Genomic DNA, 16,726 nt, shown 5'->3' with positions numbered 1-16,726 from the left:
AGTCAGCATACCAAGAATATTGTGTTTTGCACTTGCGAAGTATCTTGTGCTCTTCGGTGCTCTTGAAGACTTTTCAAACATTTGAACAGAGTTAACTCAAGTGAAAAATCAAGATATAAAATATTTATATGTTTTGTCACATGATTTGAATTTTGTTTTGTCGTATGAACACATAAGCTACAGTTTATTTCATGCTTTGTTGAAAGACGGCAAGTGTTACAAAGTTACTGGCAGACTGACGATAGGTCAACTAATATTTTGTATTTTCAGAACAAGATATGTTTTTCCTTTGCCATCCTTACAATTTGATTTTATTTTACATATAAAGTTCTACTTATTTCATTGCAAAATGCATTACATTGTGCCTAATAATGAATTTTAATTTATCCTTCATGTTGAGTTTTCATCTTTTATGAGACTGATATAGAATACAAAGCGTGCGCATTAATTACTTAGATTTGAAAGAGGATTTGTCTGCGTGCGAGAATAGTTTTGATTTCACCTATGATTAACCTAACATGTTGCTTTAAGATACTGTTAATTTTTTCCCTTTATTTGTAAGACAATTTCGCTTGGTATATATTTATAAGTCCTGTCTCAATTTACCTTGTAGGTATACACTATGCTTATTGCAATGACTGACTTACTTAATATACTTACTGAAGGTGAAAGTAACGTTCATATTTCCTCCAAAAGGTAGTGAATAGTTACCCATCTCTATTTTCATGAAATAGTGAATGATACTTTAATCTCTAGAAGTTAAAATTGGTAGATGAACGGAGCAGCAAACCTACGAAGAGCATCATATTGCAATAAAACACACCAAGATTTTTCAGTGCAATGCTTATATCAGTTGTTTAGAAATTTCGAGATTTTGACAGCAGCCACCTTGACATTACCCATATATAGTCAGAAATAGACACTGTATTGTTCTTAAGGAGTTGTATCTTCTGAAAAAAATAATTGACGAACTCGGAAAACAAATCATTGCCTTCAAACAGAACATTTAACATCGCTGTGCTTTTTCCATCTCATTTATTGGCTCACATACGTATAATTGTCAATACAAATTTTATTTGTGACTAACAGGATTGGCCATTAAAATGAATACTCTATATCAAATATACTTGACTGAAAATGATTGTTCTTTTATTACTCCATTTCCGAACTACGTATGCATTACATATATTGATAAATGTGTTGGCGTTGGAAAAAGCTATTGGAATTGAAATTATAAATTGAAATAAAAGTACTACAAAGCAAATGTCGGAGGCATTATCGATGGAAAAATGACCAGTTGCGAGAGATTACTGTAACAGATAATATTTCACCTGCTAAATGCAAATCCTAGTGAAGTAATTAGAAAATATTTTAAAACATTATAAACGCTAGTATTTCATTAGCGAACATGTTCTGTTCAGTGCATACAAGCTTTAAACGCAAGTGAAGAATTATCAAATAAGGAAGGCCTTTATCAGCCATGGATTTATCAAATATGGAGGAAAGCCTTTATCAGCCATGAAATTATCAAATATGAAGGAAGGCCTTTATCAGCCATGGAATTATCAAATATGAAGGAAGGCCTTTATCAGCGATGATATTATCAAATATGAAGGAAGGCCTTTATCAGCGATGATATTGACAAATATGAAGGAAGGCCTTTATCAGCGATGATATTATCAAATATGAAGGAAGGCCTTTATCAGCCATGATGTTATCAAATATGAAGGAAGGCCTTTATCAGCCATGATATTGACAAATATGTCAAATAACTGTTGCTTATTGCAGTCACTCCTTATCTTTTGATACAGAAGCTTTAGTGTATGGTTTCATTAATCCAACTCAGGTAGGCGAATACCCGCGTGTAGACTCCTGGATAATTTGGTTCCGCACAGCCAATGCCCCAGCTTACTATGCCCATGACTTCAAAGGCACCTTCATTCTCCACCACGACTGGACCACCGCTATCACCCTGTCGATAAAAGGAAATGATAGATTATGTGTTGATAGAAGCACTTATCAAAATAGCTTCAGACACTTGTCAGGATTTCTCGGGGGCTTGTTTCTTCTCTAATTAACTTCGAAGTATAAACTATCGGAAACGTTCTGGTCAAGCTGTTTCATATATAGGGTCGAAGGAACATAGGAATAGGGGAGTAGAAGAAGCAAACTCATACGTATGTTGGAAAGGCAAACTCACATACTTAGACTGATTACATATGTTATTGGTGAATGATGCCATTTGGCTCACAGAAAAGTTTATTGTAATCTTGGACCTCTCCTTTAAACATACCAAACCAAACAAAGCTGACCAAGTGCATGGTAACATCGTGACGTTTTCATTTTATTTTGATCTTGATGTGTAGTATGTATTGACTCAAGAAAGTTTATAGCCATAAGATAACACAAATGATAAAATTGGAGGAATCAGCGTAGTAGATGGAATGTTGAATTGCTTTGTACAAATCAACGAGTACAAATTCGATGACAGGTTAGTTGTCTTAGCTAGGATGCGAGTGTGAGGATAGACTCAACGTTTAGTAACGACTATAACATATGAATCTCACCTGACAGGAATCTTTGCCACCTTTTGGTAATCCTGCGCAGAACATACAGCATTCTATGATGTCACCATCATACCAATCAGGTTGATTACAAGTAGCCGTACTGATTATTGGCACACTGATCTCCTGTAATGTTTCATCTTCGGGAAATACTGCAAGGAATTGAAAGAAGAAGATCGTCACATCAAACACGTTACAAATATATTTGTGTTATTGTGCCATTATAATGAATTCCCCAACACGCAAGAAAACAAAAAACAACAACAAACATGCAGGACGGAAACCTATTAACTAGCATATTGCAGTCTGCGATAAGATATTAAGTTGGTCTATATGACAAGATAGGCCGACGGAGATGGGTCATAAAGCACTATTAAAAGGTTTACCGAAATAAATTATTATTGTTATTATCCTCTTCTCTCTCACTGTAAATTAGAAGGAGGCTTTTACACAAACATGTCATCATGCCAGAGTAATACGAAAACTATCTAAATACCTTCTTGTTCTCCCCATCCTGTTATCCAGACAGACGTCCCTGCTGGCCAATCTTGGGAAGGCAGACACGCGGGCCGTATATAATCGTTGAATTCAACATCACCCGTTAATCTCAACAAAGCGATATCATTGTTACTGGTAAAGCTGTTATAGTAAGGATGCACTATCACTTCGGAGACGTTGATACTTTGTTGGGTATCATCAAAATCATTTACCCGGTGATTTCCGAGGACTACTTTGTATTCTGATTCGTTTCGAACATATTCGCTGCGAACACAAACAAGCAGACATGCTTACATTTTCCAAATATCAACAATGCAAACACAACATGCGTCATTAGAAAATGCAATACCATGAACGTACCACTGTGACAATTAATTACCAAAAAATGTAAAATTATTAAATAATCCTAAGTTGATACTTTCACCAACTATAGCCAAAAGTGAGATATTTCTTTAAGTTTAAGAGTATCATGAATTGTTCAATCTCAGTTATACGTCTCTATAGGTTACTTCACTTTTGATTATTTCCACGTTTAAATTCTATTTAATGTAAACATACCATGTGCTGGCGATTTGGGCCTCTTAATAAACTCAACAATTGTTGCATAGGTTTTAGCATTTATCATAGTTTTTTATATATAGTTGGATATTTTCAAGTTACTGCAGTGAGGAGAGGATGCTATCTAAACAATATTCAAAAGTTGCTACATATTTGAATGATTAACTTACTCAAAGCAATGTGCTGCACTGAGCACCCATCGTTTATTCAGAAGAGTCCCACCGCATAAATGGCCTTCAAAGTTATAGAGAGCAATATTTTGACGAACGCTTACTTGCCAGGGCCATTCACCAGGTTGAGCTGCTACACCACCAACGATACGAGAAAAGGATAGTGGTCTTACACCACATCCTGTGTGCACAAGAAAACAAACGTATTATGAAGATAGGTCCGCATGATTTTAAGAGCATAAATACAATACATGTTCGGCTGAGAGTCCTGTAATTGTGAAAAGGCCGAGCTGTTCCTTGGTTTATTATGTCACAATTCCAGTAATACAATAATCCAGTTGCAACCACTTTTGATAATAATCTTAACCATCCATCACGTGATATACTGTAAGGTATGGCCACTACCTATAAGTTATTTTTTGCTGCAAATGCATTTGCAACATTATTCAGTGTTGGATGTTAGAATATTTATAACAGGAGGAAGTAGTACCCAAACAGCTGTTTTCATCTTCGTTTCCTGGACATTGCTGTAGTCCATCGCAAACTGAACTAGCTGGAATACAGGTATTGTCTTCGCATTGGAATTGAGAGCTGTAGCAGGACCGTCCTGAATGACAAAACAAGAATAGCTCAACTTTACCGGTTATTCATACAAAGCAGAAAAGTATACGTGTAGAAAATATCAGATCGTCATGGTTATTCATTGTACAGTGCTACTTTTATCTGATAAATCACTTACCTGAACAGGTGAGCGCGTCTTCATCTAAGCCATTTCCGCAGTTCGTTGTCTGATCACAAACAGATGATTCTGGTACACAGGCACCATTTTGACAGTTGAATGATTGGTCGCAATCAAGATCTGTTACAAAATTAAATGTTGCAGGATTACTTTATTGTAAACGTTGTTTAATGTAATTTCTTACGTAAAGCGTGTCACAAAATTTCATAAAATATCCATACTTGTTCGTTAAATTGGAGAGTTTGACCATTTCAACCTTGTAGTGAGAAGATTTTAAATTTGCAATTTATCTACGATAAATTAAACATGGCAATCACTAACCGGACTGAGAGATGAGGACTGGTGTTACGGAACAATTAAAACCTGCAGAAGCAAACGATTTGTCAGTTTCAAAGAGGAGCCAGGCAAAATTCCCCGATGATACCACTTGTACTTCTGCTGTTGGTCCTCCTGACCACGAGAGCAGAACGTGATCCCCAGTTATGTTTCCATCACCTACTTTAATGAAATCAAAACCCTTTTCCGTGTTTATAAATTCAAAGGCAACAAGAAGCTGAAATCCTTGATACGTAACGAAAACCATCTCATCCCGGTGGTCATTTGGGTAATCAAATGGATAAAATAATGACGTCACTGGTGTTTCTGTATCAATAAAGACAATAGTTTCTGCAAAGAAGAAATGAAGATCATTGTGCACTGAGTCAAATCAAACTTATGCAAATAAAGTGAACTGAAGAATAATAATGTTCCCTAAATAATATTTGAACATAACTGAAGCAACTAAATAGTCACTTTAGTTTTGGTGTACCGATCTTTTTATACCTTGATCCCTTGGCATAATAATATAGCAAAAAAACAAAACAAAATAAATGTCGCAATTTTTCTCGCAAAGGTTCATCACCATCTCCAAAATAGACAAATTCATATTCACGCTCAACTTTGATAAAGTCAAAACTCATCATGAGTGTTAAGTTTTCAGAAGTTGAGAAAATTATCTTTATTCGATGGTTATTTGGATAGAAGGATGGATAATTGGGGGAGATAAGATTGAAAGACTTCGTGACAAAGATTTCATCCTTGGCACCTGTAAAAGAAATAAAAGTTAAATAACGACGAAATGGTAGTAAATAATTTGAAATTCAATGTGTCAACCGATCATTATAACTATCTCGAAAAGAACATGCCACAATTGTATCAATATAATAATGAGGGAAAAGTCAATGTGAGAAATCATCAAACAGTTGATATTGTATAGTGATGTAATAAAACCATTTAAACACATTTTATTCTAATTGTTGTTTCAAATAGACATAAAAAATGATTTCGACATTGATTAATATATATATATATACATTTCTGAAAGGAAATGGATTGTAATAAAGAAGACAAATTTAATCATTCTCCAAAGATCTATGGATGATTTACTGTTAAGACCGTGTTATATCGATACTGAAAAGATTCAGAATGTTGCTCACGACCTTACATTATATACATACATATATGTAAATCTACTATATATATATATATATATATATATATATATATATATATATATATATATATATATATATATATGAGACTGTGGATGCTATGATACGGCCAACAATTGTAGCTTGGTGACCTTTTTTTTCTCAATATAACTTTCACATTGTCTGTCACCAGAATACACTTTTAAGTTTTTTCTGCATTAAGTCTTTATAAACATAACTAAAACTAAAAATATCATTTTAAATTGCACCATCGTCAATAAGCTATTATCATATAACATACCATTGCACCATTCCTCATCTTCTCCATAGTTACAGTCTTGGTAACCATCACAAACTAAAAAGTCTGGAATGCAGTTTCCATCGTAGCAATTAAAGCTCCCTGGATAACAGGTGGTAGCTAAATTATAACACAAAACAAAAATTATAGATATTAACTATGAATTACAAATGACAATGAATGTGTTGTACGAGATAAAACATGTTTCAGTGAGGAAAAATATCTTGAAGGTGGTAGTAAAATGCTTCTTGAAGATGGACCACGTGACCATTATTTGACTTTTTAGCATATTTGCATTGAAGTGAGGAATAATACTTTGTGGGTGGTATTAAAATGTTTGTTTCAATTGTAGCTTGGTGACCTTTTTTTTCTCAATATAACTTTCACATTGTCTGTCACCAGAATACACTTTTAGCATATTTGTATTTAAGTGAGTAATAATAATTTGTAGGTGGTATTAAAATGTTTGTTTCAATTGTAGCTTTGGTGATCATTATTTAACAATTAGCGTATTTGTATTTAAGTGGGTAATAATAATTTGCGGGTGGTATTAAAATGTTTCTTTAAATTGTAGCCATTATTGTTACCATTATTTGACTTTCTAGAATATTTGTATAAGTTTGTTGGTGGTATTAAAATGTTTGTCGTAGTTGTTGCTAAGTTGACATTATTTGACTTTTTAGCTTATTTTGTGCCAAAGCTGATGACCTTTAAGTTCTTTTCTGCATTAAGTCTTCGTAAACCATTCAATATTGCACCATCTTCAATAAGCTATTACCATATAACATACCATTGCACAATTCCTCGTCTTCTCTATAGTTACAGTCTCCTTACCCATCACAACAAAGACGTCAAGACACAATCATATCTAAAGAGATGTTTATTAAGTCTGGTTTTTTTTTTTTTGGTGTAATCTCAATCAATATTAATTCCAATAATTTAGAAGTTAGCATTCCTGTTTGTTTTCCCTTAGTATGTTTTGATCGTTTGTGTAAGTATTATATGATTTAGCTAACAGTTTTAGATACGGTAACCTATCTTAACATGTCTCGGTTATATAATTCAAACCATTCAACGTATAAGGCCCGATAATACCTATAGTTCTATTCATGTTCAACAGGCATTACAGAATATCTTTGTTTTTTCAATGCTTCTGTACAGCCATATAAGTCATGTTACCGTTTAACATCAGAATTGCTTCCGTAACAATATGTGACAGATTACTTTCTTTAGGAATTATCTCATACATAGTTGTTTTTTTGTTATCTTAATATTGTTTTATTTCCCTCGAAAGTACAACATGTAGTTTTAGATTGTTTTTCTTTAGTTAAAATCTCTCGTTTATGTTGTGCTTTTTGTGCATGCGTGAGAGGCCAACTTTATATTATGCTATCTGGATCACAAGAATGCGTAGGAAGCAAGTAGTCACTTATGCGTGAATGCTCCATTTCTCGACAGAGACATTGCCAAATGAAATTAACCAGTTTTTACTGTTTACAGTACAGACTGGATAAAAATCGATGCAAAACGAAAAGAGCTTACATATTTGGCAGTTCTCTCCATCCTCGTCTTCATTTTCGCTGCAATCTTGAAAATGATCACATAGCCAGGATTCGGGTATACATGAACCATCATAACACTCAAACTGTGACGAGGAACACGTACCTAAAAAGGGTATAATATATATATATATATATATCAGTATATATACATATATACATATATATATATATATATATATATATATATATAAATACATGTACATACATATTCATATAATTTAAATACAACATTTCTTAGTCATTTTATTCTTTATATTAATTTATTAATGTTCTTTATACACGTGGCCTTTGCTTACATTAAAGTTATATACTCTCGACTTTCAACGAAGACAATTAAGTAATCGACACATATACTCTAAAACTGTCACACTACTCTCCATGAAATAGTGTAACCTGCTCAAATGGCAGTTATCACATGCAAAGTAGTGTCAGATAATGAAGAAAGGAATTAATTATACAGAAAGGGTTATTCACCACCACAATTGTATTCATCTTGGCCAAGAAGACAGTCAGGAACGTTATCGCAAATCCAGGATTCAGGTAAGCAGATGCCTTCACAGATTAAGCTGTTGTTATGGCACGGGAACGAAACTGTCGAGGAACATATCATGATAACATGACCGTAAGATTGAGAATGAAATATTTTCATGATCATTTAAAACTGGTTACCTTCACTAAATCTTACCTGCAGATAAATAAAACAATTGATTGACATATGAAATAACTTGTAAGTATTGATTCTACCAGTTGTGTTTCTGGCCTAATGCAAAGCTCAAGGCTACCTGCAGTGGTTAACGAAATAGAAAAAAAAGTCCAGTTCGGTAAACAAAAATCTTTACACTGTCCTTGGAATTCGATACGACATAAATATATAACTAACTAAAGTCAATTCGTGTGTACTTTTACATGAGTTGTAATTTAAAATGCCCATTACCGTTTGATACATCAGCCGTCAATAGAACAGCCGAGAAACCAATGTAATAATCCTCGTTGCTCGTTTCAAATCTGATCCAGCCATTTTCACTCTCTATAATGACCAATCGGGGTTCATCGTATAGTTTGGCAATCGTTGATGTTCTCAAATCTGGATCGTTTCCATAGCCGACGGATAGTGTGTGGTAATATGGATTGATGGCCAACTCATAAAACTTAATAACAATATTGAAACCAGGCGGTCCCGAGATAAACCAAATGCAATCTCGATTTCCGATGTTGAAATAGGGATAGAATGGATTGGTGAGATTGTGAAGTGTTCCCTCAAGCAGAGTGATATTATCAGCCCCACAGAAGTCATCCGCTAAGGAATGTACAATAAGTACATTAAAGTTTGTTATCAAGTAGTAAAAAAAAACAATAAGTTTAATTATATTTGTGTTGTGTTGATAACACCTATTATTATGGACATACTTGAAGTTTGTCTGTGCCACGACGTAAACGTTCATGACAAATACATGCTCCATCTTTCCGACCTTATACAATGTTGATTAATAACGGTGATTCAACAAAGCAGCAGAGTGTTTTAAATGTTTTCAAAAAGACAAATATTCCGCAAATGCACAATATTCAATAACGATAGGGATTATATTGCATACATTGACAGTTATAACGTCATAAGCAAGGCTTGCTTTTAATAGCGTTGTACGCTATTGCAGGTAACTAGTTGAAAACAGTAGAACATTAATTCAAAAAGATCGCTTGACGTAAGTTATGTCACAAATATGTACGCTATATAGATTTACACTAGATTAATTCGAGTTAATGCTTAATTCAGATAAACCATTTCTGCTTTCAAAACTTACATTCTATGCACCATTTCTCACCAGGACGTCCGTACGGTAGAAAAGTGCAGAGGTAATCGGTATAGCAATCGGTGACAACATTTTCGCAGTACTCTCTGCATGGCACAATACCTTCATGACAGCCTTTGAAGAAATATCCACACATAATCGAATTGACCTCATCCTCGTCGCAATATGTCCCAGAAGAATGAGATGAAACATCATGGCTATAATAGCCATAATCATAGTAGTCATCAAATACAATGTCTATAAAGGATTCTACAACAGCTTGAGATGTTGCGAATGTTTCAGAATAAGGCACATTTTGCGCACAACCGGTGTTGATTGATTCACAAGACACAAGTGGATCTGTTGAAAAGAAGTAATGATATCAAGCATAATTTACTGGATGGGCAACATTAGAGATTATGGTTTTCTAAACATGGTTTTATATATATATATATATATATATATATATATATATATATATATATATATATATATATATAAATGAAAATCGTAATGAGTTGGAAAATCAAGAGCAGTGAAAAAACTTTCAGCCTCCACCGGGATTCGAACCACGGGCCCTGTATATATGTATGTATATATATATATATATATATATAAATATATATATATATAAATATATATATATAAATATATATATATATATATATATATATATATATACATACATACATATATACATACATATATATATACATATATATATAAATATATATATATATATATATATTATTATTATTTTTACGCATATCTCTTACATTAAAATAACATTGTGCCGGTAAAAGAATTTACTGCTACATTTACTAGCTGGTCAATTTAACCACCCAGTTATTGTGTTATCCACTACCTTTTTGGAAGTATAACAGAAAACACAAAGCATTTCGATCTCATTTAACCTATGTTACAGACATAATGTTTGCAGGTTTTAACATTGTTAGCTTATTGGCTTTTGTCTATCCTGAGTTCACAATACAGGAAGAAATTAAATTTCTAACAACAGAACGGTACAATTTTTGTAATTCACGACATGACGTTGACAGCAAATCCGGACTCACTTAAAACAGCGACGATCGGAAATACGTACCTGTACCCTCCATCACAGAAGCAATTGTCTCCAAGTATCGAGAAACTCGTGCATATACGGTAGGAGATTCTGGCTGGGCGCATCCATAACCCCAGCTTGTTATCCCAACAAGTGTCCAACGTCCATCTGACTCTTGACAAACAAGTGGACCACCGCTATCGCCCTGCTCAGAACATTTGATATGAAACTTCAGTGTACGTTTAACCTAGTTTGTTTACATTGTCAATGGACAGTCAATTATAATGCAATTCTTGAGTTTTTTCAATAAGCCGGTTTCATTTGCTTTCGTAACCTGCAAATGTTTGACAGGGTTTCGCTTGTTTTCATTTGTGAGGTGGCCGCCTTTCTGCTTTTGGCGACCGGCTTGCCTAAAAATATTATAAACATTGCCACCTAACTAATTCAGTGAAGGAATAAAATATGCAAAAGTTGCTACTTTTTAACTCATGCCAGCATCTGACATTGAAGAAATGGATGTGAACACTAAATTATAGTGAACAGATAAATGTTCTTTTTCTATTTAACATAACTTTTTAACAAAATTATTGTTAGGATGATTGACATTAGGATGTTTAATCAACATTCCAGGCGACCATGCCCCAGCACCCCCACCCCCCAGGTGTGCTCAGTTGCTCACTCCCTTCAGCGTCACAAACCAGTTAACACTTCTCACACCAGATATCCCAGGATAATAACTGTATTTTATTCTATGAATACATAAATTATAATAATATACAGAAGCAAATTTCTTTCTAGAGTGAAAAAACTATAAACTAACGGCTTATCTACTTCTTAAGCCCGTGTGGGTAAATATGCAAAAGTCAGAGGACCTGACGATTCGATCCCAGCAGGGTGTTTTTTAGAAGCTAACTGTAACAGAATCTGAATGAGATCTTCCTTGGATCCTAAAGTCAACATTACTGTTGTCTTAGTGAGATATTTACCTGGCAAGTGGATACCATTCCTTCATCGTACCCAGCACAAATCATGTTCTCCGTTATAGTGTTATAACCATTGTTTATCAGCTGTTCATAGCAGATTGACCTGTTCACTAGTGGTAAATTAGCTTGGCGAAGGTCCATGGATACACTACCTGCTCAAATAGAAATATTCATTTAAAAGCAAAAACCAGAAGGACTTACATTCAAGTTGAACCTATAGGCTCCTATCTAGACATAACAGCTTACACAACATAACATTCATTAGAAACTTGTCACACATACACACCAAACTGAGTTCAATCCATGTCATTCCCATATAGTACAGTGCGCCAAATCCACGGTTTGCATAGGGTGCATCCCAATACATTGCACGCACCATCATATGTAGAAGAAGCCTCCATTTGGAGAGATGCAAATGCGTCTGAGTGCATTACCTTAGGAAACAGCGTATGATCTGACCAGGACTCGAACTTGCAATTCTTAAACCGCAAGTATATTGATTGTCTCAACCATTTGACCACATCACACTTACGCTTGCTGGTATAAAACTTAGAAAATGAAAACCTATAAATGACAATGAACACGACCAATTCCTATACTAAATATAACGACGCACTCTATACTTAATATTAAAAAGTAGTCACTAAGGTTCTTTTTAGTCATTTTAGGTCTTGGCTGACACTAGCCATTGGAAACTACATCAAAATCCAATTGACTTAATGTGCCGTGTAACACCTAATAGCAGTGAGTTAGCTATATAATGATTACTGAGAACTAACCAAACTGACTTGTTCGACCCCATCCGGTTGCGTAGCAATTAGTATAGCGTTCCACTTCATCAAAATCATTCCCGTCCGGGAGACAAACTGGTCTTACATAGTAATCAAACTTGACTGGTTCAGCAAGCTTTAGGAGTGCAACATCGTTGTCAATGATTATTGGATTGTACCCAGGATGCACCATGATGCGTTCTACTGGTCGTCTGACTCGAGTCCTGGCTTCGCTAGTGAGGTGAACCTCACCTAATACTACCGCTTCAAGGTTTGACCTAAATCCAGGATCTCTGTTTAATATAATTAAAAAAGGCTGTCAAGATTCTCTGTACAAACGAACAATAAATATGTCATACTCCTATGCTGTTCATTTTATCTCTCCTAAGAAACTGTAATTTCTTGTTTAATGAGTACTAAGCAAAATGAATATTTACTTATTAAATTGCATGTCTAAATTTGACAAATGTAATCATTGTTACCCAAAACCTACCCAACACAGTGTGCCGCAGTCGCGACCCACTCATTAGAGATGAGCACAGCACCACATAGAACGGATCTGTATTCAAGCAAGGCTTGCCATGGCCAACTGCCCAATGATGCCACCGTTCCACCAACAATACGAGTTGTTGGAAAGAGAGGGTTGGTACCGCAAAGATCCACACCTGATGGACATGAGCATTAGAGAATTGAGTAGTGATACGGGTTAAACGTAAGAACAAATAATAATATGGTTATCAAAAAATAAAACATGATATATACATATATATATATATATATATATATATATATATATATATATATATATATATATATATATATATATATATATATATATATATATATATATGAATTTACATTAGTTATGACTTAAATAAGCACAATGAAAGTGACACTAACCAGTGCAATTGATTTCATCTTCACCGAAATTACAGTCTTGTTCTCCATCACAATGATAAATGTCCGGAATACATTGTCCATCATAACACTGGAAGTCCCATTGCTTGCACGTTGCTATAAGAAAAGAACATTTATTGTTGTAACTAAAATTCTCATGCATAATAAACTCGGTGAAACTGAAATTGTTAGGACCAATATTTAGCTGGAACCAGACGCGCAAACGTACACGTATTTTTTTTTGTATATATGTTATTATGTTCAGATAAACAACAAAATATGTTTCCAAAACTAGAAAGAAAGAAAAAATCAGTTGCTGAATCGAAAAAAATCAAAATAAGAAAATAATTTAATCAAAAACATTAGTCATGTAGAACATAAGCATTTCAAAATGAAATATTTAAGTGTGGAAACAATTCATTCAATAAATGCTGTAAGAAAGTGTTTCAAACTAGTTTTGTAAGATGTTAACGACCAACCTTCATTCTACCATACAATAACAGGAACAGAGGAACGAGTTTAACTCACAGCTAAAATAATAACAGGAATAGAGGAACGAGTAATACTCACAGCTACAATAATAACAGGGCAAGAGGAACGAGTAATACCCACAGCTACAATAATAACAGGAACAGAGGAATGAGTTATACTCAGAGCTACAATAATAACAGGAACAGTGGAACGAGTAATACTCAGAGCTACAATAATAACAGGAACAGTGGAACGAGTAATACTCACAGCTACAATAATAACAGGAACAGAGGAACGAGTTATACTCAGAGCTAAAATAATAACAGGAAGAGAGGAACGAGTAATACTTACATCTACAATAATAACAGGAACAGAGGAACGAGAAATACTCACAGCTACAATAATAACAGGAAGAGAGGAACGAGTAATACTCACAGCTACAATTTGTTTCATCTTCTCCACCAGAACAGTCATAATATGTATCACAAAGAAAGGTATGAGGAATGCATTGTCCATCAGAGCAAGTAAAGTGACTGGAGGAATCACACGTTTCTGAAAAATAGAACAATACTAATAAGTCTTCTTTGATGAATTGTGTACCCAGTTCCATCAGTTAAGAGGTAAATATAATTTGACTATTTGGAATATGAGCTTTCTTCTTAACAATGTTTCTATAAACAGGTTGGATACTTATAAAATACTACAACAATAGTTTCATAGATTGCGTTATTCTGTTACAGTTGGTATTTTTGTGTTTCTTATTAATTTACTTTAATTCAATTGATGTTATCTTTTCTTAAAGTCATAGGCCTGATGCTAAGATATTACTTTAGATTTATGAACCATTTAGCCACAGATATAGAGAAATTACCACAATAATTTTCATCTTCCCCGAAGTAGCAATCACCATAACCATCACAAACGGCATACTCTGGAATACAGTATCCATCATTGCACTGGAAGTATCCATTTTCACAAGCTAAAAAAGGAAGACATCAGTCAGTAACGCTATAGCAAAGATCAAGGATTCTCTACAAATCATATTTTTACTAAATCCGACAACGAAAGACACATTTCGCTATATAAATGAGCTCATTAATGAACTTTTTATGGCTATCAATTTCTAAGATTACCTAATTAACGTCACCATATTCATATACAGTTTATACACGATCAACTTTGATAAAGTCAAAACTCATCAGGAGTGTCAAGTTTTCAGAAGTTGAGAAAATTATCTTTATTCGATGGTTATTTGGTTAGAAGGATAGATAATTTGGGAAGGTAACAGGAATATATATAAATTTATATATATATTTATATTTATATATATAAATATATATATATATATATATATATATATATATATATATATATATATATATATATATATATATAAACACAAAACACGAACAAATACAAATATATCTGAAGTCTAACAAATCTTCAAACGTGACTCTTACAACGTACACATGCAATTGATACCGGTTTCTCCATATACTCAATACATAAAAGGATATCCATATGGCGCAAAACATTTACACTAGAACCCTAAGTAATAGTGCTGTAGATCCCAATTCAGTATTCACGTAGACTCAGACAGGATGATAACCTCGGGTAGTCTGGTCACTGTATGCAGTGTGGATAACACGGATAATCTCCGGTAGTCTGATCAGTGTATGAAGTGTGGATAGTACGGATAATCTCGGGTAGTCTGGTCACTGTATGCATTGTGGATAACACGGGTAATCTCCGGTAGTCTGATCAGTGTATGAAGTGTGGATAGTACGGATAATCTCGTTTAGTCTGGTCACTGTATGCAGTGTGGATAACACGGATAATCTCCGGTAGTCTGGTCAATGTATGTAGTGTGGATACCACGGGTAATCTCCGGTAGTCTGGTCAGTGTATGTAGTGTGGATAGTACGGATAATCTCGTTTAGTCTGGTCACTGTATGCAGTGTGGATAACACGGATAATCTCGGGTAGTCTGGTCACTGTATGCAGTGTGGATAACACGGGTAATCTCGGGTAGTCTGGTCACTGTATGCAGCGTGGATAACACGGATAATCTCGGGTAGTCTGGTCACTGTATGTAGTGTGGATAGTACGGATAATCTCGTGTAGTCTGGTCACTGTATGCAATGTGGATAACACGGGTAATCTCGGGTAGTCTGTTCATTGTATGCAGTATGGATTACACGGAAAATCTCGGGTAGTCTGGTCACTGTATGCAGTATGGATAACACGAATAATTTCGGGTAGTCTGGAATTTTTTTGGCTTTACAAACCCTCCAGATGGCCGGAAACGGCACTTCATGAGTGCTCTAAGCTGCATGTACCCATACTTGAAATATGGATCTCATGTCTGCAATTGTATCTAGATAGTTAATTATCGTTTAAATATTTGAAGAGCATTGATAGTAGAACATATGGTCAGATGGTGATGTACAACTTTTATTATACGTCACTATCTAAGCGGAGCGCCATCATCAGTTGGCAAGGAGCGTCGAAATTTTCGATGAAAGGTACCCTTAGATCGGTAAAATTAACACCCATATAGGCTTTAAATTGCATCTAAACAATTAATGAACGTGTGTAAATTTAGGGAGGACGGATAGAAGAACTTATATGGTGATGTACAACTGAAGCTTATACGTCACTATTTAGGCGGAGCACCACCTTCAGTTGGCGTGGCGCGTCGAAATTTAAGCAAAAAGGAAATCCTAGATCAGCAAAAATGCCACCTCTGGTAACAATAAATCGCATCTAGACAGTTCTTTCCCCCTAAAAGTATTAGTATATTGTGCATTGGACCGATCAAGAATATGTTCAGCACCCACTTCGAAATTCTCCCAGCGGTCCCCACTTCTTGGAGCATTTGGGAAATATTGGGGCTGAAC

At 34.6% G+C, this 16,726-nt stretch overlaps 1 protein-coding gene across 4 annotated transcripts in view; it reads right to left on the bottom strand.

Moving 5' to 3' along the window:
- The window catches only part of LOC139963222 (uncharacterized), a 166,240-nt gene that overhangs the window by 63,940 nt on the left and 85,574 nt on the right, over window positions 1–16,726 (bottom strand). The window contains exons 30-48 of one of the 4 annotated variants that reach the window (XM_071963804.1): window positions 14,698–14,805; window positions 14,262–14,378; window positions 13,359–13,472; window positions 12,952–13,123; window positions 12,468–12,751; window positions 11,692–11,840; window positions 10,748–10,910; window positions 9,658–10,005; window positions 8,793–9,155; window positions 8,333–8,449; window positions 7,839–7,961; window positions 6,300–6,416; window positions 4,851–5,195; window positions 4,530–4,649; window positions 4,281–4,397; window positions 3,791–3,971; window positions 3,061–3,326; window positions 2,568–2,716; window positions 1,022–1,972 (exon numbers count right to left, since the gene is read on the bottom strand). In XM_071963804.1, coding sequence (XP_071819905.1) covers window positions 1,817–1,972; window positions 2,568–2,716; window positions 3,061–3,326; window positions 3,791–3,971; window positions 4,281–4,397; window positions 4,530–4,649; window positions 4,851–5,195; window positions 6,300–6,416; window positions 7,839–7,961; window positions 8,333–8,449; window positions 8,793–9,155; window positions 9,658–10,005; window positions 10,748–10,910; window positions 11,692–11,840; window positions 12,468–12,751; window positions 12,952–13,123; window positions 13,359–13,472; window positions 14,262–14,378; window positions 14,698–14,805 — 3,509 coding nt within the window. In that variant the 3' untranslated portion in view covers window positions 1,022–1,816. Of the gene's footprint in view, window positions 1–1,021; window positions 1,973–2,567; window positions 2,717–3,060; window positions 3,327–3,790; window positions 3,972–4,280; window positions 4,398–4,529; window positions 4,650–4,850; window positions 5,196–6,299; window positions 6,417–7,838; window positions 7,962–8,332; window positions 8,450–8,792; window positions 9,156–9,657; window positions 10,006–10,747; window positions 10,911–11,691; window positions 11,841–12,467; window positions 12,752–12,951; window positions 13,124–13,358; window positions 13,473–14,261; window positions 14,379–14,697; window positions 14,806–16,726 lie in introns of those variants that run through there. The other 3 variants (XM_071963805.1, XM_071963806.1, XM_071963803.1) reach the window with 3 other exon arrangements.

The sequence above is a fragment of the Apostichopus japonicus genome, chromosome 21, assembly GCF_037975245.1.
Source record: "Apostichopus japonicus isolate 1M-3 chromosome 21, ASM3797524v1, whole genome shotgun sequence".
Taxonomy (NCBI): domain Eukaryota; kingdom Metazoa; phylum Echinodermata; class Holothuroidea; order Aspidochirotida; family Stichopodidae; genus Apostichopus; species Apostichopus japonicus.
The sequence above is the reverse complement of the archived record's forward strand: the minus strand, read 5'-3'. Positions and strand labels throughout refer to the sequence as shown.